The sequence below is a fragment of the Eleutherodactylus coqui genome, chromosome 2 (assembly GCF_035609145.1).
Source record: "Eleutherodactylus coqui strain aEleCoq1 chromosome 2, aEleCoq1.hap1, whole genome shotgun sequence".
NCBI lineage: Eukaryota > Metazoa > Chordata > Amphibia > Anura > Eleutherodactylidae > Eleutherodactylus > Eleutherodactylus coqui.
The window spans coordinates 210999512-211021621 of NC_089838.1; the positions used below are offsets into that span (position 1 = coordinate 210999512).

The 22110-nt window shown below is 45.6% G+C and overlaps 1 protein-coding gene across 2 annotated transcripts; it reads left to right on the forward strand.

Annotated features, from left to right (window-relative positions):
* Positions 1–564: 564 nt before the first annotated feature.
* On the forward strand, positions 565–14840 carry FAM219B (family with sequence similarity 219 member B). Of its 2 annotated transcripts, none has more exons than XM_066592399.1 (6): positions 565–720; positions 4588–4675; positions 6108–6192; positions 6274–6351; positions 10848–10896; positions 13778–14840. In XM_066592399.1, the coding sequence occupies exons 1-6, from the start codon at positions 661–663 to the stop codon at positions 13934–13936; spliced, it is 519 nt and encodes a 172-aa protein (XP_066448496.1). In that variant the 5' UTR covers positions 565–660; the 3' UTR covers positions 13937–14840. The 2 variants fall into 2 exon arrangements, with proteins under 2 accessions (XP_066448496.1, XP_066448497.1); XM_066592400.1 differs by having other exon boundaries at positions 6112–6192.
* The last annotated feature ends 7270 nt before the right edge of the window (positions 14841–22110 follow it).

Below are 22110 nucleotides of genomic sequence, written 5' to 3' on the forward strand. Positions count from 1 at the left end.
GGGAAAAACTGATGTCATTTAGAAAATTTGAGGGTGAGAAATTTTGTAAAAATGTTCTAAATAGTGCTTGAAATATGAAAGCAGTTGTAGTGATTTTTGTAACCTCCCCCTATATGGATACATTAATGTGTTTGTGACGGGAGCCTGAATGGTTTTATCCCGCACACAGCACTTAGTTTCCCTCTCAGTGTCAGAGAACGCTGCGTTCACAAACACCGTACACAGCTCGCCATCGCGTTAATGACAGCGTTTAAAACACTCCCCATTGATTTAAATGGGCGACGCATCACGTTCAAAAACTATTAATAGCCCGAAAATAGAACAGCCAGCGCCCGAGACACGCCGCGTTCTAACGCTAGTCTGAGAAGCCCCACTGAAGTCAATGGAGGCGGCTTTACACTGCGAGAGCAGCCTAGCCGTTAACTGATCCCCAACACAAACTTCTCCCCCGTGACCCCTATCCCCCGCACGGACGGACGGTTCCCCGTGGCCCCTCTCCCCCTCGCATAGTCTGCTCCCCGTGGCCCCTCTCTGGCCTCAGCTATCTGTCAGCAGCACCTCTTCCTGTATCTCCTAGGCCCCGCCCTTTTCCGTTGATCACGTGACCCCTCTCCTCTCCAGTATTTCCCGTGCTGTGAGCCGCCGGTCTGTGACGGCCGGATGGAGGCTGGCGGTGGGAGCGATCCCGAGCTGCTCTCCTCTGCCGGGGACAGCGCGCAGGTAAGACAGGGAGTTAGTAATGTCCGAGCCGGCAGCACACGGCGGGGACCGCTGCCAGGCGGCTGAACCTTGTCATTTTGTGTCAGTGATGGCCGCTGCTGACTAGTAGTGTGTGGCTGGTGGCGCCCGCGGCCGTCCCGCTGCTTGCTGAGCCGTCCGGCGGTCCCTGTGGCTGGTGTGACAGGTGCCGTCAGCTGTGGGCTGCCCCCGGAGCTCTCCTCCTCGGCGGGGGTCCCACTGTTGTTGGGGTCACTTCAGGGTTTCGGTCTTTCTGCTCTGGAGCAGCTGCAGTAAGGCGGATCTGTTCCCCCTCTGATCTCATAGGCTTCTATCTGCTTCTGTTCCGTTTTTTGGGGCCAGATACATAACCCTGCGGCCGGCGCCGGCGTCCTGGGCCAAATAACCCAAACCCTGCGGAACGGAAGCAGCTGAAGCCTTCTGGTTTTACTGAAACCGCCATCGAAATTAATGGTAGAACAAGCCGATTTTGGTATATTTCTGTTTCTCCCTATAAGGCTGGGGTCACACGGTACGGACTTACTGCGCAATTCTCATGGATTGGGCGCACCAAAAATCTGCGAGAATTCCGCTGGAAAATTGCAGCTGCAGGTTTTGGAGCGGCTTCACCGTCTGCATTTCTGCTCTCCATATAGAGGAGAGAGGCCGCTGCGGAAAAAAAATCGACATGCTGCAGCTTTGATTTCCGCTGCATGTCCGTTTCTCCACAACGGCTTGGCCGCAGCGTGTGGATGAGATTATTGCAAAATCTCGTCCACTTTGCTGGCTAATCCCGGGATTAGGAGCCGCGGACGATCCGCACGGAAATTCTGTAGCAAATCCGTCCCATGTGAACTGAGCCTTAAAACGTAGCAGGGAACCCTGAACTGACCCCAACGCCGGGTGGGCACTGCCTGGTCCTGTTATACCCAGCCCTGCTGTTACCTGCTTGGCGCCCAGCTTCCCTAGGGTCCCAGCTGCTGGATGAGGACTAGGAGGAAGCCGCACCTTGTTAGGGGGTGTGATGGCGGCCGCTAGTGATTGTCACTTTGGGGGACAAGTCTTGAATTAACAAGAGGTGCAGAGGGGCTGCCCGTCATCGGGGTGGCACCCTTAACTTGGAGCCCATTCACATGGCCAGTTTTGCGGTCTGAGTGCAGCTCATGTCTTTCCTGGACCCATTATTACCAATAACGGCTAGTCACACGAGCGATTGTTGGGCCGCATAATAATAAAAAAACCGCAAAATGTCATTCTGTGATTCGCAGCCCAGAATCGGACATGCAGAGTTCGCTGCCAATGGGTATTGGGCCATGGAGGTCAGATCCACCCCGGTATCTTGGCCATTCGTATGACCTAAGGCTTCAGTAACATGGCCGTGCCAATGTTCTGTCCGCATGAAACCTCAGACAGCGCTCGGGCGCTATATGGGGCAGTCCGAAAACAGCGGATGGAGCAGAAGCGCTGCGGAGGTTAAAGTGCCGGTACGTGTTCACATTTCATGGCCTCGTCTGATCTCTGTAGACAGACCAGGACATGACCTGCTGTGATGAGCGACGGCATGTCTGACCAGCCTGATGAGGAGTCTGAGTCTAGTCTGTTGTGGCCCGCGCACATAACACATGGCCGTGTGAATGAGCCCCGAGGAGCTGCTGACAAGTATATCAGCACAATTGTTTTCTGCCCTACGTAAAAGCTTCTGATCCCCAGTTATCTCTCTGGTTCGCAGGTAGCCGATCTGTCGGGGATTTTGTGCAGATTTCACGCCTTCAATTGGAATTCACTTCCAGTGGTGAAATCCACTTCAGCGGAGCGCCCCCGTCGGGGCTGTGCACGCAGTACAGTTATTGGTGCGCTGTTCCAACATTACAGTGAAAGCTGCAACTTTTTGAAAAGGCGTACTGCGCCAGCGAGGTGTGAGGGCAGGTGTGGCGACATGCAGGAGGTGATCCCCGGGTGAATGACCCTTACTGATTGTGCCCAATGATTGTGGATTGCCAACACCGAGGGATAAGTGGCGGATTGTTGATGTAATTGTTACGCTGACCTGAAGATCAGTGTTGGCAGTGCGCCCCCCTCAGGTAACCAGGGGTCAGTCTGTCCTCTGTGATCTAAGCTCTGGCAGAAAGACTAGCGATTGCGCAATCATCACTGCTATGATGCATGTCTACGGCCGCTCTCACACATAGCTGCGGCAAAACGGCAGCTCTGCACGAGCGCTGACGTCACCGCTGGTTGATGGCGCTTGTGCAGAGCATTTAGAGAAGCAGATCAGCACTGGGTTCTCGAGGAGCGTTTACACGCAGCAAGAAGGCGGCAGTTTGGCAATGATTTCCATGCTGGTTTAAAGTGAGCGACCAACGAACTGTACACGAATGGCGCACCACGGCTGTGTGTTCAGGAGCGACTACCATCACGCAGATTCCTTCATGTGAACCATGTTGTGCGGTGATTGTCCCGTGTACATGGCCCTAGCAAATCCTTAGAATCTTGGGTAAATGTCTTTTCATTCTAGTGATTCTTCTGATCACAATGACCTTTGTTTCTTATCCCAAGGGCACAAACATGGTTATCGCAGGATGGATTACCTGCTGCATATCAGCTGTCCTGCCCCACGGGGGTCCGCTCCAGCCTGCAGGGGTCCTAAGGAGACTGATAACACAGCTGCATTGTATTACTAAGGCCGCTCTCACACAGGCGTCTGATAAAACGCTGCGTTTTAAGATGAGGGTCACACAGAGTGGAACTTCCGCTCGGACCCTCTGCACAGAGGTTCCGCAGCATCTACAGCAGCAGCTGCTAAGTGGACAGGATTTTGAAAATCTCATCCACAAGCTACAGAAATAACTTGTGCAGAAACCGATTTCAGAAACCGGAATTCAAATCCGCGACATGTCAACTTTATCGCTGTCTTCACTGTGGAACTCGCTTACTCTCAATGAGGGGGATGACTTCCATACAGGAATTCGTGATGACACCCACACCACAAGGTGCAAGCTGGGAGGCAGGTCGATCTGCAGCAGAATGCCCACCGCAGGCGTTCCACTGGAAATCAGCCCTGCACGGACCCGCCTAATCGCCAAGAATCAGCGTTGATGTCAATGGAGGGGTTTTACAGTGTTTGGTGTGGCATTTGAAACTGCGCTAAACTCTGTAAAAAATGGCCTGAGAGGGTGACCTCATACAGGGGGGTTATAGTGTTTTAGCGGATATTTAAAACATCCACTAAAAACGCTGTACTGAGGCTCCATTGATTTTGATGAGGCTTCTCAGACGAACGTTCTAACGCCATGATTCTTGAACGCTGTCTGCTCTATTTTAATGCATTGCAGCGCTTTTTAATGCACCTCGTCACCCATTGTAATGATGGGTGCATTAAAATGGCTGTGGAACACGTTTAAGAACGCTGTTCTGAAACACTATAAAACGCCAAGTTTAAAAACGCGGCATTTTTAGAAACTCCTGTGTGAAAGTCGCCTAAGGGCCAATGAACGAATCAGGTCTGAAGGGACCTGGAGTGATCATCACTCAGTGAATGGAGGTGGAGCATGCCGGAGTTTGTCGCCCACCCGCCTCTACAGTAAACAGGCAGACCTTCATAGATGAACAACTGTCTGTTTCCACGGCCCGACCGTTATTCAGTTTTTATGCCTGCATAAAGGGAATTAATTATCGTTGGCCGTTGAGTCGCTGCCAAACCTCTACACTGAACGATTGGGGCTCCCACGATCCAGCGAGACCGAACGGTAATCGTTGTGTATAGGGGCTGTGACAACGGAGGCGTCGTGTCTGCTGTGTCTATAGGAGCTTCTTACCACTAATGAGATTGATGGAATTACTATTCCTAGTGACTAATAATCCTCTTTACAGGGATGGACGATGGAGTTCAAGGGAGCTGCCGTGGAGAAGAAGGGGCCGTATCTGATGAGCAAGGGGCCCACCATCCAGGCCAAGCTACGTACGTATTTAGAGCCGCGGTGGACTGGAAGCTATCCGCTGGGGTATAGAAAGCTGCATGAAATCTACTGATCTCTGGGAACGTCCGAAGTTGTAGTTACTAATAAACAATCGCAGTTCTGGAGATCACAGGTAGATTCGTTGCAGAGCTGAAACCTATGAGATTTAATTAAAGCCACTGGATGTTGTAGTAGTTTTCTGTGCCTTGGAAAGCTGGGTAACCACCACAATGGCCATGTGCTGTATATGGCTCCAGCAGAACTAGTTACCCAGCTTATGCCCCTTTTACACGGGACGAGAAACCCAAGATTCTTCTTTGGCCGAGCGAGTGAACTGGTGATCCACAAAAGACCTTTATCCCCTATCCTGTGCATGGGAGATAAATGTCTTATCACTTGGGGTCCAACTGCTGGGTCTCCAGTGACTCTGAGAATGCTGCACCACAAACACCCCATATAAATAGTTGGACTGCTGCTCCATTCACTTCTATGTTACTGACGGAGGTAGCAGAGCACCAGGATCTCCCGCTCTCCCATAGATGTGAATGCTGGGGACACGTGTGCCGCCAGGCTATTCATATGGGGCCTTCATGGTGTGCCATTTTCAGGATTGCAGGGGGTTCCAGCCATCAGACTCCAGCAGTTGGGCAGTTATATCCAACCTGCGGATAGGGAATAAATGTCTTCAGCCTGCAAGCACTTTTAAGCAGTGATCCTTTCCCTTTCTGTTTTTGATGTAATTGGTCATGCTTGCTGTTCAGGAGGGCGGGAAAGCCCGTTGACAACCCCTCATGGAGCTGTAACAATGGCCATTTTGTTTGTCACCCGGCTTCCCTATAAACACTAAGAAATGGCTGAACAAAATTGTAAGGCCGACTGCACACTGGTGGATTTTTCCTGCGGAATCTGGAGCTTTTGTCTGCCTCTTGGTTCTGCAGCAATAACCCTCCATAGCATGCTACGGAAAAAGGATTCTTCACGAATACGAGCGGAAACCAATTGTGGCTTCCACTCGCGGATGAAAAATCGCAGCATGCTCCATTTACCTGCAGTACCCACACCGGATGGCTTTTGGGCTTAAGACCCTGTGGTAAGGGTTTTGGGCTTGGGACCCCCGTGCCTGGGGTTTTGGGCTTGGGACCCCCGTGCCTGGGGTAAGGGCCTGGGTTTTCCTAGCAGCTGAGTACAACACCCATATTTGTAAAGTGCTATGGGTTGTATTCCTTTTTGTCTGGCACTAAATATACCAGACTGGTTATAGGAACTGGTCTTTCAAGGATTGCACTATGATGGCCTCAGGCGGCTTGATCTTGTGCAATGGGGTGGACTCAGGAAACGCAGAGGTTAGGTTGTCAGATTGAATGGGCATTAATGGAAGTACTTGCTGCACTTGTCTTGTATACAGGCCATAATAACAAGCTTCTCTCCTTTCAGAAAGGCAGCGAGATTTGGCACGGGCAGCTCTGAGAAAAAAAGGAATGCTTGGGGGAGCAGGTAAAATGAAGGCTGCACCCAAAAGGTATGGCTTGCTGCACAATAAGCTGGTACATGGAGCTGAGGCGGTCAGTTATGTGCTTGTAGTAACTTTTCTTTATTTCAGGTCAGTAAAGTTTAACAAGGGATATGCCGCCCTCAGTCAGGCATCAGATGAAACACTAGTCTCCTTGGAATCTGACAGGTGACTCGCTTTTTACTGTCATGCTATTAACATTGCTTTGCTTCTGCGTATTCTTGCTTCTAAGTATTATATTTATCCCTTATGATGTACAAGTAGGTCATGTGCTCCGGGTCTAACATGATGCCTGTCAGCCTCATAATATATTGCAGTAAAGAAGTACTGCATTGCATTATATGAGCGATCAAGTGGTGACACAGCTAGTCCCCAGCTTCAGTGCGACTTAAAAAAAAAATGGAAAAGAATTTTCAAAACAAACCCTATTACAGCTATGGGGAGGAAAAAGTTCTTAAAAAAAAAAAAAAAGTTTCTGATTTTTGGAACACTATGATGATGGGGGGGGGGGGGGGGGCTTTTTTTGGCCCAAAAGAGCCGCCTATGTAGGGATTGTGTCGACAAGTGTTTTCACCACTTATTTGTGCGTTGCACAGCTGCGTGTTACACAGTGAATGGGGTCAATGAAGGTCAATGGACTTTCATTGATCTATGCACGTGTGTGTGAATCGCAGCATGCTCTATTTCTCTACGTATTTTGCAGCGTGACCCCAAAAATATTTGGAAAGGCTGCATATGAAAATCTGTCCATATGCAATACATCATGTATGGGCAGCATTTTCATACACATCCCTGCTTTAAAACAAAGTGGGGGAATTTTAAAAAAAAAATCACGCTGTGCATGTCTGTTTGCTGCACGGCCATGCGCAGTACACCCACAGCCATGTGCGGACTGCCAGTAAAGCCGATGCTTGTAAATTGGTGAACTGCTCTTGGGAGACCCGCAGGTTTTAAGCATACACCCCTGGACAGGAGCCCTTAGAGCAATGTTTCCCAACTCCGGTCCTTAAGGCACCCCAACAGGTCATGTTTTCAGGATTTCCTCAGTGTTGCACAGGTGATGTAGTTATTGTCAGTCCTCAGACATTGGCACAGCTGTTCTTGCTATATGATATTCTGAAAGCATGAGCTGTTGGGGTGCCTTGAGGACCAGAGTTGGGAAACGCTGCCTTAGAGAGTTAAATGGATTTTCCGGGCAAATGGTATTGATGACCTATCCCAAGGATAGGTCATCCATAGCTGATTGCCAGGGATCTGCCGCTCAAGACCCCTGGAAGTCAGTATAGGGGTCGGAGCAGGAAGCTTCAGAGGCAGTTTCACTCCCATTGAAATCGATGGCAGCAAAGCCGCCTGTTATGCTTGTGGCTTCTACCGCAATTCGATATTCCCTTTGCGATAGGTCATCAATAGTATTTGCCCAGAAAACCCCTACGAGATTTGGGACAAAGTCTTTAAACTAGGATACTTTATTGAAATATTTGAAGGTATGAAAACGTAAAGAAACCTGTAAAGTTAACTCTTCATATGCAGAAAAACTATAATCTAGTGTTTTACTGTCCGTTTTTCAGACACAAATGCAAAATTGTCGCTCATTGAATCGCTTGCATCCGCTTAGACTTGTGTTGTCTTCAGTCAGAAATTCATTGAGACAGACTAATAGGTGTGAACAGAGCCTAAAAATAAAATCTGTTAAACAGAACTCCGCATGAACATTTTTAAAGAGCATCGGTCTCTATTCTGGACTTGGCTAGTATGGTGAAGACTTGTATTCCCTATGACATAATATTTGGAGCATCTTTTCTCTTGCCTCTGTTCTGTCGTTCCTCTGTTATTCCTCCTGAATTTATCTGGCTAAATTGACAACTGGGTGTTAACATTCTAGGGTATGTCCTACACTGTGGGCTCTGATTGGACAGTGTCAGACTGTGTAGAGACAGATCCCCAACTGATGACACCTAGTTGCCAATTTGCTCATAAGTTTTTAGGCGGAATAACAGCGGAATGGCACAATGCAGAGTTACAGGAAAAGTTGTTCCAGAATTGATATATTATGGAGGATACAATTCACTGAAATGGACAACTCAGGAGAGCTGATGTACTAGTCGGTGACAGCTGCAGTCCATACAAGTCAATGTATTCCTTCAGACTCCGGCTGTAGTTCTATAGCCAAAAATCAATCAGTAATGCTGCAAAAAGCCTGCATGTAGCCCTAGCCTTAGGGAGCCATTATACAGTGGGAGTGAGCGCGTGCCGCGTTATTGAGAACCACATGCAGCTTAACGATGAATCGCTGTGGCTGGTAATGCCATCTTCTGCTGTGTGACTTGTACGGGTGAAGCGAATGTTTCAGTATTTTTTACCTAAGGGGCCCCTGCACACAGGCGGAAATTCTGTAGCGGGATTTCCTGCAGAATTTCTGCACATGCCTGCCATTGCAAAATGCAATCCTAGGCACACGCGGAAAACAAATCGCGGCATGTTCTATTCCTGTGCTGGGCTCGTACAGAAATGTCAGTGGTGATGGGCCGGCTCCTCTCTGCGCATGCGCCAGCACACAGTGCAGAGAGGAGACTGAAGACTCCAGGAGCGGGTGAGCCGCAGGCCTCTGCAGGGGCACGGGTCAGCATCCCGCTGCGAGAATTCTCGCAGTGGGATCCGACCTGGCCGTCTGCAGGCAGCCATGCAAGCAGGCACCTCCAGATTGTGTTGTCCTGGCATCTTCCTTGGCCGCTTACACTCTCCGAACACGAGATCTTGTGCTCTGGCTGCGTCCTATTTAGTAAGAATGTTGTAATTTTGGGTCTGACTATTAATTTTTTCAGTGCAGTGGAGCGTTGCTAGTGATTGTTCTCAGTGCAGGAATTCCTTGAAATTCTGTTTAATGATTGATTGAAGACAAACATTGCAGGGTGGGGTATGAGTTAGGGGAAGTAAGAGGAGATAAAGTTTCAGCTTATGGTTGTCTATACGGAGAACTGCTCAATGTAGTAATAAAACATAAAAAGAGGCACATACACCTGATCTCCCACCACTTTATCTCTGATAACACTTCAATGCAGGTACCTGACCGACCACTGCAGCCGGTTATTGGATGTAGCCGGCCACCACTTCGGGGGAGGACAATGTGTCTTTATACAGCACTGAACAATTTTCAATGTATACTTTCCCTGAATAAACCTCATAAGACTGGGTTCACACTTGCACTAACATTTTCCTTTGTTTGGCTTTGTCGTAAAATTGAAGTGCTGTATCGGCACATGATGAGCAAGACCAGCGCCAGATGAGCCACACGGTGCTATCTTGACCAACGTTTTGTGCCAGTGGCTTTGAATGGAGCCTCCGAAACAGATGTGAACACTTTTCATACTTATGTATTTTTTGCATAAGTACTTGAAAGTAAAAACCAGGAGTGGGTCCAAAATACATTTCCATTATACGTTTTTGGCATAGACATCCTAAGGACGCCTGCACACAGGCGTATTTGCATTGCGGAATCTGGAGCAGGCGCCCTCAACTAGATTCCACAGTAAATACCGCCCCATAGGCATGCTATTGGAAATCGCTTTTCTCTGTCCATGAGCGGAAATCGGTCGTGATTTTCTGTTCACGGATGGAAAACCGCAGCCTGTTGTACTTCAGCGCAGATTCCACATGGATGGCTTGAAGTCAATGAAAGCCATCCAATCCGTGGCCCTTTCGCAATCCTCATTGTGGAAAAGTCGTGGAATCCATGTCATCGCCTAGCACCGGCTGGCACATCCGCAATACAGATTATTAAGAATCCGAACAGGTACACAGGGGTCACCGGACAGGTACAGGGTCGGATTCCGCATGCGGAATTGACCCGGCTGTGTATTCGACCTTATGCAAAATACTGACCAAAATACAGGTTTGGAATTTTGCTTAAAGGGACACTTTCAGAATTAATCTGTATCGCCTGTCCACAGGATAGGTGATAGACTTCTGGTCCCTTATCACCCTTTCCTCCTAACTGCTACCCCACATTCCGAAGCTTAAATGGAGCAGCAGCCAAGCATATGCACACTGCCGATTCTCTTCAGCAGGCCCGTAAAGTTCAAAGAAGCAGGGTACGATGCTTGGTCTATCTTCAGCAGTCTGCAGCATTTAAGGGGGGGGGGGGGCACACCTGCTCAGCTGCTGCTTCATTCAGGCTTCTTCTCACTATGATGGGTACAGCGAGAAGGAAAGGGGAACATGGGACCCCTTTTCCTGTCATCAATGGGGACTCGGGTATGGGAATACACCTTAGAAGGCAATTTTTGCCGTATTTAGGTGAGTATTTTGCATCAGTGCTTGTAAGCCAAACCAGGAGTGAGTCCGAAATCCAGAAGAGGTGTAGATCTTATCAGGGTTTATTTCATAAAATCATAAAAATACGTAACCAGGTCGCGACATGTGACAAAACCTTTATAGCCTTGCTCAAACAACAAAAGGGCCAAAGTGCTTCACCACTGAGCGGTCTTGCAATTTCTGTTTGCATTATTACCCTTATGCACATGCGCTGTGACTTTTATTATGTCCAGTAGGTCTGGTTTTACATATGAAGAACTAAAGCAAGTTTTATTTCCCCCCCCCCCATGTATTTTCTCTTCCTCTTTTCACCCTGTTAACTTTCCCCGGTTTCCTTCCTTCTTCTGTTGTAGTGATGTAGAGTTGGAATCTAGATGTTCTTCGGGATATTCCTCAGCAGAGGTAAGCTTGCATGTAAAGACATCCCCAATACTGAGTCTTAAAGTAAAGTTCCACTTTAGCAGCCTGCAGGTAGCAGTGGACTCTTTATATGCACTGAAATGAATTGTGGAGAATAAGTACCGTATTTTTTGCTCTATAAGACACAACCCCGTTTTAGAGGCAGAAAATAGGGAAAAAATATCTTCAACTCACCAGGGACAGTGCAGGGGGTAGTACCGGGCGACAGACCAAAAGGCGCCGCAGAGCTCTGAAATACCATGTCACAGCGGTGCTTGTGTACAGCAGAAGGAAGGAAAGAATCCGATTGGTGGAGGCGGGGAAGCAGCAGTTTCTGCCGGCGCTCACCACCAATCGGTGGCACATACGGGCGTCAGTGCAAAGGAGAGAGAACTGCTCTCGCAACTAATCGCAAGTTTCTTCACCTGATCGCACAATCGCACAAACAAATGGCACGTTCGCTCTATAAGACACTGTCGTCCCCCCCCCCCACTTTAGGGGGAAGAAAAGTGCGTCTTATAAGAGTGAAAAATCTAGTATTACAGCTAGGATAGATCTCCTTTGGAGCAAGACGCCTAAACAATGTTCCATCAGAGCTGCTCATTGGGTAAAGCTACATCTACTAAGTGGCTTCACCAAACCAGTAACTTGTGTGAATATTTCCATGATTGGCAAGAGAAAAGAAAATATTTATAAAAAGGATAAATACTAATATTTTTTTGGCAACAGACAAAATGCAAAATTCTGCCTTGAAAATGGTTTCAGTGAGGAGCTGGCATGTTGCTGCAACACCATGGGTGAATACATCTTACGGTGTGCTGCCTTTGTACTTTGTTGGGTAGAGTGAATGGCAATGTTCACGTGTTTTCTATAATGTTCATACATGCTCAAATCTTGGATCTGATAATTAAAGGGCTGTTCCAGGACTTGAACCATTGATGATCTAGACTCAAGATAGGTATTCAATTGTAAATTGGCAGGGGTATGTCAGCTGGCATATCTGCCAATCAGCTGTTCGCTGTAGCTGCAGCACTAGTGCAGTATGCCAGAAACGCGCAGCTCCATACGTTCTGCAGCGGCCTGGGAGTGGATGGGTCAGAGTCTGCGGTACCATCTTGGTCTGCTGCAGTATAAGGAGCTGTGTGCTTCCAGCGTACAATAGCTGCAGTGTGGGTGTGGGCACCGGGAGTTGGACCCAACCAATCTGCTATTGATGACAGATCCTGAGCATAGGTAATCAATAATTCAGTCCTGGAAAACCTCTTTTAATATCTTATTTGGAATGACAGAGCAGTTATGGGTAAACATATATGCTTTTTTCTGTTTTACTGCCCTTGTAGAAATCCACAAAGGTTTTGTTTTGTTTTTTTTTGGCATTTTTCCACCTACATATTATAATGGACTGGGTAGATCTGTGTATTATAGTATTGCTTAACCTTTCATGACGCAAATATGGCTATATACATCCTTACTCCACATACTCTATGCAGTTGGCACGTATATAGCCGTCCACTGCATATGCTGGGTATAGAGGGCTCGGGAGCTGAACCCAGTCCATACGCGGCCAGTAGTAGCTGTCTTTAAAAGCCAGCAGCCATGATCAGAGAGAACCGCAACCCCTGGAAAGATTGTGGGGGTGCCATCTGGATTACATGGCAGCCTGGGGACTTTTGAAGAGCCCCTGGGCTGCCATGATAGCTTGCCTTTTAAAGATGTGCTTGTGCTTATACTCTATTAGCGATCAAACTATCGCAAGTTCAAGTGTCCTATGGGGACTAGTTGAAAGAAAAAAAAGGTAAAATGTTTGTTTTTTTTATTATAAAAGTAAATATTAAAAATAAAAAGTAAACAAATTTAAAAAATTGGTACTACTGCCTAAAAGGTCCAATTTACTGCCGTAAAGGTCCAATTTTTATATTTTTTTTGGTCACTGTCTCCAAGAAGAAATTGAATAAAAAGCTAGCAAAAGTCATGTTCTCCCAAATAATACCAATACAAAATACAGGTTCCCCTGCAAAAAACAAGTCCTCCGTTTCTATTGATAGAATTAAGTTATGAGCGTCAAAAGCTTTCAGCAGAAAGCATTTTAAAAAAATATGTATGTGTGTGTATATACCGTGTTTCCCCGAAAATAAGACAGTGTCTTATATTAATTTTTGTTCAAAAAGGTTTACCTTTTTTACATGTATAGCTGCCTGGACACTATTTAAATTGACTTTTTAAATTAACTGTTAGCAGGGCTTAATTTTGGAGTAGGGCTTATATATCAAGCATCCTCAAAGCCTGAAGAATCATTTTGCATCCTCAAATTCTGGAAAATCATGCTGTCTTATTTTCAGGGTATGTCTTATTTTCAGGGAAACAGGGTATCTATCTCTTTATACTGCTGTGGGTCAGTATGCTTTATAGTGATACCAATGTGATATTTTTACTTCATCATGAACACCGTAAAAATTACTCCTCACCCCCAAAATCTTGCAACTGTAGGTTTTTTCTCTCTACTTAGAAATGTTTAAAAGTCTTCCTCTACATTATATGGTGCATTAAATGATACTATTGAAAAATGGAGTTCATCTTGCAAAAACAAGCCTTCATGTACAATATGTCACCTGAAAATAAGTTATGTTTTTTTTTTTTTAGTGGTAATTCCTTAACATCATGTTAGAATCTGTCAGCACTACTGTATACATGCTGTTGTAGAACTTCTAGACTTCCAGGGAGACAATGGGAGCTTACATTTCCCGTGGCTTCCCGAGTCTACCATCAGAACCTATGTGCTGCTGATTGACTTTTAGAAGTAATTATCATTCATTATTTGGAGTTTTGGAAAGTGAAATACATTATAGTGCAGACTTATAACTTGGTTTGCTTTTTATTTCTATAGCAGGTCTCACAAGACCTTAACAGACAACTTCTCCAGGATGGCTATCACTTAGATGAGATCCCGGATGATGAAGATCTAGACTTGATTCCTCCTAAGCCTGTACGTTCGTTCTCCTGTCCGTGCTGCTTGGGGGAATCTTGGTCGTGTTGCATCCAGTGATCAGACATGGGAAGATATATGTGTTGTCCCTGCTGTCACCTACTAGCTGCCACTTTGACTTTCTCTGATCTTGGGAGGTCCCTGATCAAATGGTTTACAGGACTTGTACGGATAGATGACCTACACTTGGCATGAGAGGTATGGGCTCTCTTGATATAGAATGCCTGTACGAGTGGCCTGGCTTTATTACATGCACTTTAATATTATAATGGGCCAGAAGAACCAGCTTGAAGTGAAATTGAAGAAACTGTTATTTACCTTGTGACATGACAATCCTTTCCAAAGACCTAACCAATGGTGCTTTTACAATGGCACACAGGGCCACCAGATGAAAGTTACTAGAAGTGATTCCAAAGACCCAGGATGTTGGCATTGATGAGCTCTAATCTGATGAGTGCCCGGTATGATCTGCCTGATCTCGGCTTGCCTTCTCGGTTGGAGCAATTGGTTTGGCTGCAGGCTATGCACATCTCCATACTGTGGTAACTCGTCTGTCCTAAACCTGTTACCTGGAAGTGGACTGTTACATCATGGAGATATTGCAGAACTAACTGGTCATTACAAAAAAAGTTACTGAATATAGACAATGGGGGAAATGTAATACACTAATATTGAAGTGATCTTTTTGTGGTTCCTTCTGTTACAGGTTTAGGAAATGTCCACATCACATTCTATTGAGTAAGTGCAAGTAGGGTGGACCTAAATGTTTACATAATGTCAAGTGAGACTTCTTATGAAATGGGCTTTTAAGGCCCTGAAGCGTTACGTCCATCTGTCTTTAGCCGGAGGGCTCGGCAAAACAAGCAAGAACTAACATTTTAAAGACTGTTCTCAAAAGCCTCTAATACTTTATTTTCAGCTGTTTTCAGAGATTGTATCTTTAATAAACACACTTTCTGTTTTATGTCCTCTGTGTTTTTAATGAAGAGATTCCGGTAGTATATGATGTGAATGTCTAGAACTAAGCGTGCTATACTGAACATACATGTATGGCTGTCACATCTGCAGCCTTCCATCAGGTGTTTGTTTTTTGTTTTTTTTAATGCAATTTTTGAAGCCAAAACCAGGAGTAGATTCAAAAATAGTAGTGGTATCTATTATGAAGTACGAGTGCTATAGCTCTCCCCACCCCGATATCCTCTCTGATATACTGCAAGACATTAAACGAGCACCTGTCCTCTCCAAGCCATGCTGATTCACTGGCTCCTGCTCCCACCTGAATAGCAGGGCTTTTGATTCCATCTGCCCCCTTATGATAATGCTGTGTGTAGACTGACTGATTATGCTGGGGGAACACAATTTTCGTTGACTTGATCTTGCACTTGTTTTCTTTGCTAACTTTTGGTTTCTGAATCCAAAAAATTACCCCAGTTTTTCTAGATTATCAACTTTTACAGATGCAGAACACTCTAGTTTTCTAAAAAAAAAAAAAAAAAACATATAAAATGTACATACAATGGAAAATGTTTATTGTTTATTTAAAGTTATCTTGTCAATACAAAGGATGTATTGTTTTCGTACATCACATTGTGTGCAAGTAGTAGCAGTTAAGGTAAAAATATACCTTTTTATAGTTTTTCCTGGAGTGATCAATCTATGGACAATTTCACCTGATGCTCCAACAATAGTCAGCTATTGTATGTATATTCATCCCTGATGCCGTCCTTCCATGACCTTCAGATCTTGGTGAAATCGTTCACCTTGCTCAACACTGACCACGCCAAGGTTTTCTGGGAAGTTACCAAGATGGCTATGCAGAAAATGCATCTTGATTGATCATGTTGCAAGCAAGCATTTTGTAGCTCTCCAAGAGTTTCTTGACAATTTTGATGTAATTCTTTCTTTGCTTATTTCGAAGAAAGTCCTTGACAATGTCTTTGATAATTAAGCCTTCTTTTGGAGTTCTGAGATTGCCCCAATGAAATGTCCATTTTTGATGAGTTGCTGAATTTGTGGACCATCGAACATTCTGGCTTTTATTTTTTCAAACGACTGGCTAAGAAATGCCAAAATAAGGTACTTAGAACGGTCTCCTTCAGTTGGCAAAACTTTAACGAATTGTTTCATGTGCAGAAGTGGGAATATCATGTTCTTTCTGTCAAGTGGCTCATGTAGAAGGTTTGGGTCACCAGGTTTAAGGTTAGACCATGGAGGCCAATTCCTTTCCACCCATTTTTCTCACTAGCTCTGCTCTCCCAAAAGCACAGATAACAGGGATACTTTATATATCTGCATTGGTGACCTAGAAGGAAGCATACTGTTTTAACCCTTTGCAATCCAATTTTGGATTCAGGGTTTCCTTCGGGGCTTACTCCTTCTGCAATTTATACAATGGCGCCATCTGCTGGCTAGAGCCAGTACTGCAGTATGTGACATGCCGGAGAGGCCGCTGACAACAGAGCGGCCAGTAATCTACAGTAATACCCTGCTGGACGTCTTCAGACATAGGAGCTGTACAGCCTTCAATCAGAATGTCTTTAGATGTCAGACAGTGGATTGGAAAGGGTTAAGGTCAACACAGATTCGAATATTTGATATTGCAACAACTTAATGACTTTTGTCTCCATCCTCTACACAAAGAGAAACTGAAAACTGAAAAAACATTGTTTTTTCACCACATATTGTACTTCATTTAGGTGGTAAAAATAGACCGATAAAATTTATTAAAAGCGCCAATTGGGCAAATTTTGAATGTCTTTTTTTCACATTTTCAACTGCAATATCTCAAATATGTGCAACCATACTGTAAACATGTTTGAGATATATTTCCATCTGTTTACTCTATTCTGCACGCACACTGGAAAATCTTCAGTTTTTTTTTAATCATTTAGGAGACGTACAAATTTAAAATTACGTGTCAACATTTTGAGGAACATTTTGTTTTTCTACACCAAGCCAAGATTGCAAAGGCTCATTGGTGTCAGAATGATAGATACCCCTATTGTTTTAAAAAAAACATTTGAATCTATTCACTAAGGTATGTCATGAGTATTTTGACCCCACCGTTTCTTTTCAGAAATTAATGCAATTTAGAGGAGAAATAATAAAATGTCACATTTTTGCAAATATGTCATTTAAAAGACAGGATTTTGTTTTGCTGTAGTGCACATAATGAGAATTTGCACCCAAAATGGACACCCCTGTTTGTCCTGTGTTCAGAAACATACCCGTTGTAGCCCTAATCTTGTGTCTCTATGCACAATGGGGTCCAAACCGAAAGGAGCAGCCGGTGGTTTTTAGAACAGACATTTTGCTTAAGGGTGCTCGAGGCCCCATTTCCCACTTTTAGAGCCCTTTAGCGGCCAAAATGATGGAGAGAACGCACGCACGCGATCCCATTTTGATTAGCAAGTTTGAAATATGCAAAATAGGCTTGCTTGGCAAATGCACTGATATTTGCTCTTCGACTGGGAATGGTGGAACTGACCCAAATCTAGCAAAAGGAATTTCAGCTGTTTAGGCACTTATGACAAGAAATAGCAGGTGCAAACATGATCTGAAGTAAAGGAAATATGTAAAAAAAAAAAATATTGCTAATTCACTATATTGAGCGGCACCCAACTCCTCGCCACCCTGTAGTATGTGTAACTGAATAGCCTAGACATATAACAACCTGTGGCCAAGGTCATCTTTTACCCCTCCCCACTTGTAGGAGGTTCACCCTATGCCAATAGGTGAACACTGGTGCTCTACTCGACCCAGGCTTGAGTAATCGTATTAAGATAAGCTGTAGAGAAAAAAAAACTTGACCTCATAGAAGAAAATTACCTGCATTTCTGAAATCAGCAGGCCTGCTTTAGTCTAAAGGCCCTTTTACAGGCAACAATTATTGCTCAAAAGCCATCTTTTGAGCAATAATCACATGTAAATGTGTACTCATAGTGCACGCACAGTTCATTGCTGAGTTCAGCTTAGTTTAAAATCTGTTGTCCCTGATGAGAAGGACCACACACTGAGTTCTCCCTGTGCAGCGCTGATAACATTCTTTCAGCAGCTGTCCTGCTGGAGAATAGTGATTTATTTAGAGAACAGACCACCCGCTGTACTCTAAATACATGCAAATGAAGCTACCTTTAATTGCCTGAATAACCAAAGTCAACAAAAATTTTGTTAAATTGTTCCCCAGTGTTATTGTCTAGAAAATTGTTCAAACAAGCGAAACTGAACAATAATCATTCAGTTTAAATGTAGCCAACGACTACTGAGAATCGTGCGTTTCTTTGTTGATTTATTTTCAGTCGGCAAAAAAATTGCCGTCGCGCTTGTGCAGCTAGTGTACACGCACACGCACACGCACACACTCACACACTTCTAGACAGTTAAAGGGTGAAGTTGTGGATGGAGTATATCTCCCTTCCAGGCTCTTAGTCTGGACAAGGTGGCGGTCCAGTCCACAACTTCACCCTAGTCCTTAGGAAGCTCAGCTGTAGGCACAGACCCCGTTACTGGGGCATAAAAGGCTGCAGCTCCCAAGGAGTCAGTGCCTGACAGCCTAAGGAGCAAACCCTCTGAGCACCTTGCGTGGTGCAGCATCTCATTTGTTATATTGCATGGACTTTTGTGTTGCTGTTTTGTTGCCTGACAAGCTGAGGAGAGATATAAAGACTTGCAGCAGGACGTGAGCACCCTGCGTGGTGCATCGTGGCAAATATTACATGGACTTTTCTGTTTGTTTGGCTTGAAGTGTACCTTAAAATAAAACTGACGTAAGTTTTATTCACCTTCTAGTCCAGTGTGTCTTTGCCGCCCCCACCCCTCTGGAGGACTTTCTTACATTTGGTGTTTGGATGCAGGCAGCAATCCTGACTACTGAGGGCAATGGCACAGCACCTGGTGAATGTCCTGGGTAAAACCTGGATCGCGATGGAAGAGCTGTTGATGCGGATGGATCAGCTAACGGATGTCCTCCTAAAACATCCTGCCTTGAGGAAGGATGGAGCTCCGACCACAGCCAGGCCCAGAGAGACTGTGCAAAAATGTCTGCAAAAGATGACACCTGATGATGTTGTTGAAGCCTATCTGACGGTGTTTGAGAGAACCGCCAAACGAGAGAAACTCCCCAAGGCTGAATGGGTCGGGGTTCTATCACCGTTCCTCACTGCGGAACCCCAGAAGGCGTACCACGACCTCAGTGCTCACGAGGTAACCGACTACGCCAGGTTAAAAGCAGAGATCCTGGCTCGTCTGGGTGTTACGGCGGCAGTCTGGGCTCTAAGAGTGTACTTAGAGCTACAGTTCCGACCAATCAGCCAGGTCGCAGATGTTTGACCTGTACCATCTCGTAAAAAAATGGCTGGAACCAAACGTGTGCACACCAGCCTAGATGGTTGATAAAGTCGTGGTAGATCGTTATACCCGTGCCCTGCCGGCAAATCTGCAACGCTAGGTCGGCCATGGAGGCTAACCAGCTGGTAGATCTGGACGACTGCTACACTGTGACGAAGAACTACCTCCGGGACGTCCATTCCGTCCAGACCCCCGCTACGAGTTCCAGGCCTACACGGGGTAAGAGACCACTAGATGCCAGAGGAAAACTGGCATGGCAGGAAGGAGGTCGGGCCACCAGAAGCAGCACCAATGGAGTTAAAAGGCTCTGATACCCCAACACGTTTGCTAAACCGAGGAAACCAGGGCCTTTGAGGTGCTGGAGATGCCGGGGTCTCAGGCATGTGTTGGCTCAGTGCCCCATGACCAATGAGCCTATAGAGTGCGATGGTGCTTGGCCCTGATCGTTGTTTGCAAGTCCTATTTGCAATGCCTCACAGAGACTAGAGACTGAGCCACAACTGTATTGCATAAGTGTAAACCACCATTCTGTGGAGGCTCTACTGGACTCGGGTAGCCTGGTCACCTTAGTGCATGCTAGCCTGATAGCAGAAGGCTTCATACTGGGTAAGCACATAAGTGTGGTATGTATACACAGTGATAGCAGGGTGTATCCTATAGAGTGTGTAACTTTGAGACTCGTGTCAAAACTGTACCCTACGATGTAGGTGTTGTCAAAGGCTTAATGCACAGTGTGATATTGGGATGTGATTTCCCTGTATCCTGGACTTGTGGGGAAAAATGATCCCTTCTAAAGAGACTGACGCAAACCCAGCTGACCTTACAAATCCGCAGGATAGCGGGGTAAATGTGGATGTTGAACCAGAGGATGTAACTTTTTCTTTACAGGTCTTGGCTGGAGATGACGCTGAGGAGGAAGGCTACCCCTCGGTTCAGGATGTGTCAGATCTGGAGGATGCGCCTGGGAACTTTGGGACAGCCCAGTTAAGGCACCCCACGCTTATCAATGCAAAAGAAAATGTCGTAGTGATAAATGGTGTGTTACAGGAACCGGGTTCTGACCAACGGTTCCCCTGTTTTGCCATGAATAATAACTTGTTGTATAGAGTAACAAAAACAAGCGGGAAAGTAGTGGAACAGTTGGTTGTACCGAAGCCGTACAGGCACAAGGTGCTAGACTTAGCACATAATGATGTATTAGGACATTTAGGAACTGATAAAACGCAGGATAGAAATCTTCAAAGGTTCTTCTGGCCAGGGGTGTACAAGGACATAAAGGAGTACTGTGAGTCGTGCCCTACCTGTCAGATCACCACTCCTGTGTCGCACTTCCACATATATACATATACACACACACGCACGCACTGCTATCTTTATTATCCCATCCTTGAAGCTCTGTGAGCAACACCTAGTCCCCAATAGATGTGGCAGTTTGGGCTGCTAGAAAGTTGGAAGGGTCCGAATCCAGTTAGTGAGCAAAACCTGGGTAGCTAACCTGTCTTGCAATAAAACAGTCAGTGGTGGCAGCAAGGTGTTGGGGTGTACAAGACCAAGTCTGGATATAATTTTGGCTCTATCTTGCAACACCTGCAAGATCTGGTGAGTTGGGAATAAGCCAACCCTGTGATCTTGCCCGTGTCATGTACCCCAAGCCTTGGATCTGTGACAGTATCTGTCTTTTATACTTTCTCTAAAACTCAGACTGCCCATGCTCACACTTGGCTCCAATGGGCACATGACCATGGTGTAATGGAAGAAGGTGGTCTGAGGAATGCCTTCTCTTACATCATGTGTTGCTTACCTGGGTAAAAAAAGATGGCACCAGAATGCATTATGGGAAGAAGAGAGGCAGTGAGACGATGCTCTTAGCGATCTTCTGCTAAGAAATCTTAGGTCCTAGCATTCATATGGATGTTACTTTGACATCTAGAGAAACATTGTACAGACCAAAGTACATCCCTTCATTACAGTAATAATCCCTAACGATAGCTCCCTCATTCAACAGGATACTGTGCTCTGCATACTGCAAAAATTGTTCAAGAATGGATGAGGAACATGACTGAAATTGGGGGAATTTGAAGGCCAAATCAACACCTTCTTCTCAACCAGATTGAGCGGTGGTGCAATGTGCTGGAAAAACAAGTCCAATCCAGAGGCCCCAACTCACAAGATTTAGGGAGGGTGTCTATAGTTTTGACAATCTTAAACTGCTATGGCCTAGGGAAGCCATCCTTTTTTATTTTATTTTTCCATCAACTGAACTCTATAACAGCTTGGTTTTTGCGGGATGAACTCTAGGCGTCTTCTATCCATTTTTGTTTTCTTAGACCCAATAGGGGACTTTAATATCTCAATCTTTTATCAATTTTTATAATACACTGCTGTTTCAGTATAGCAGTGTATTATAAAGCATATGAAGCTGAGCCTCATAGGCCACCATAGGTGACAGACCCTGAGGCCAAGCAACAGCAACCCATTTGAATCCCCTGATCATAATGCAGGGGTCTGTTGGGTGATAGAGGGAGCTCTTTTTCCCTCTGTCAGCCTTTTACATGTTGCAGTCGCATTGACTGCACCATATAAAGGAATAAACAACGGGGAGTGGGTTTCTCTGGTCCCCGCTGTTTGAGCAAGGGCCGGACTGTTATCCAACAGCCCAACACCCGCTCTCCATGATAATTGCATTAGACTATAGCCCCTTAATGACTGCTGTAAAAAGGCATATGGACAGTTGGTCAAAGGGTTAATGCTTTTATAAACTGCAACTGAAAAAGTGACCACAGGGTGAAGTTACAGTACGCACCCCATCTGCCATTATTGGCCATTTGTTTTCTGAGCAAAATATGCCACACATTTTGAGGGACAATAAAGGGCAGAACACGGTCAGA

Excerpts from the sequence above, each read along its gene's own strand:
- FAM219B (XM_066592399.1), top strand. The coding sequence starts at position 661 with ATGGAGGCTGGCGGTGGGAGCGATCCCGAGCTGCTCTCCTCTGCCGGG. Across the intron at positions 6,352-10,847 it reads GTCTCCTTGGAATCTGACAG|TGATGTAGAGTTGGAATCTA; the intron begins GTGACTCGCTTT and ends CTTCTGTTGTAG. Across the intron at positions 10,897-13,777 it reads CGGGATATTCCTCAGCAGAG|CAGGTCTCACAAGACCTTAA; the intron begins GTAAGCTTGCAT and ends TTATTTCTATAG.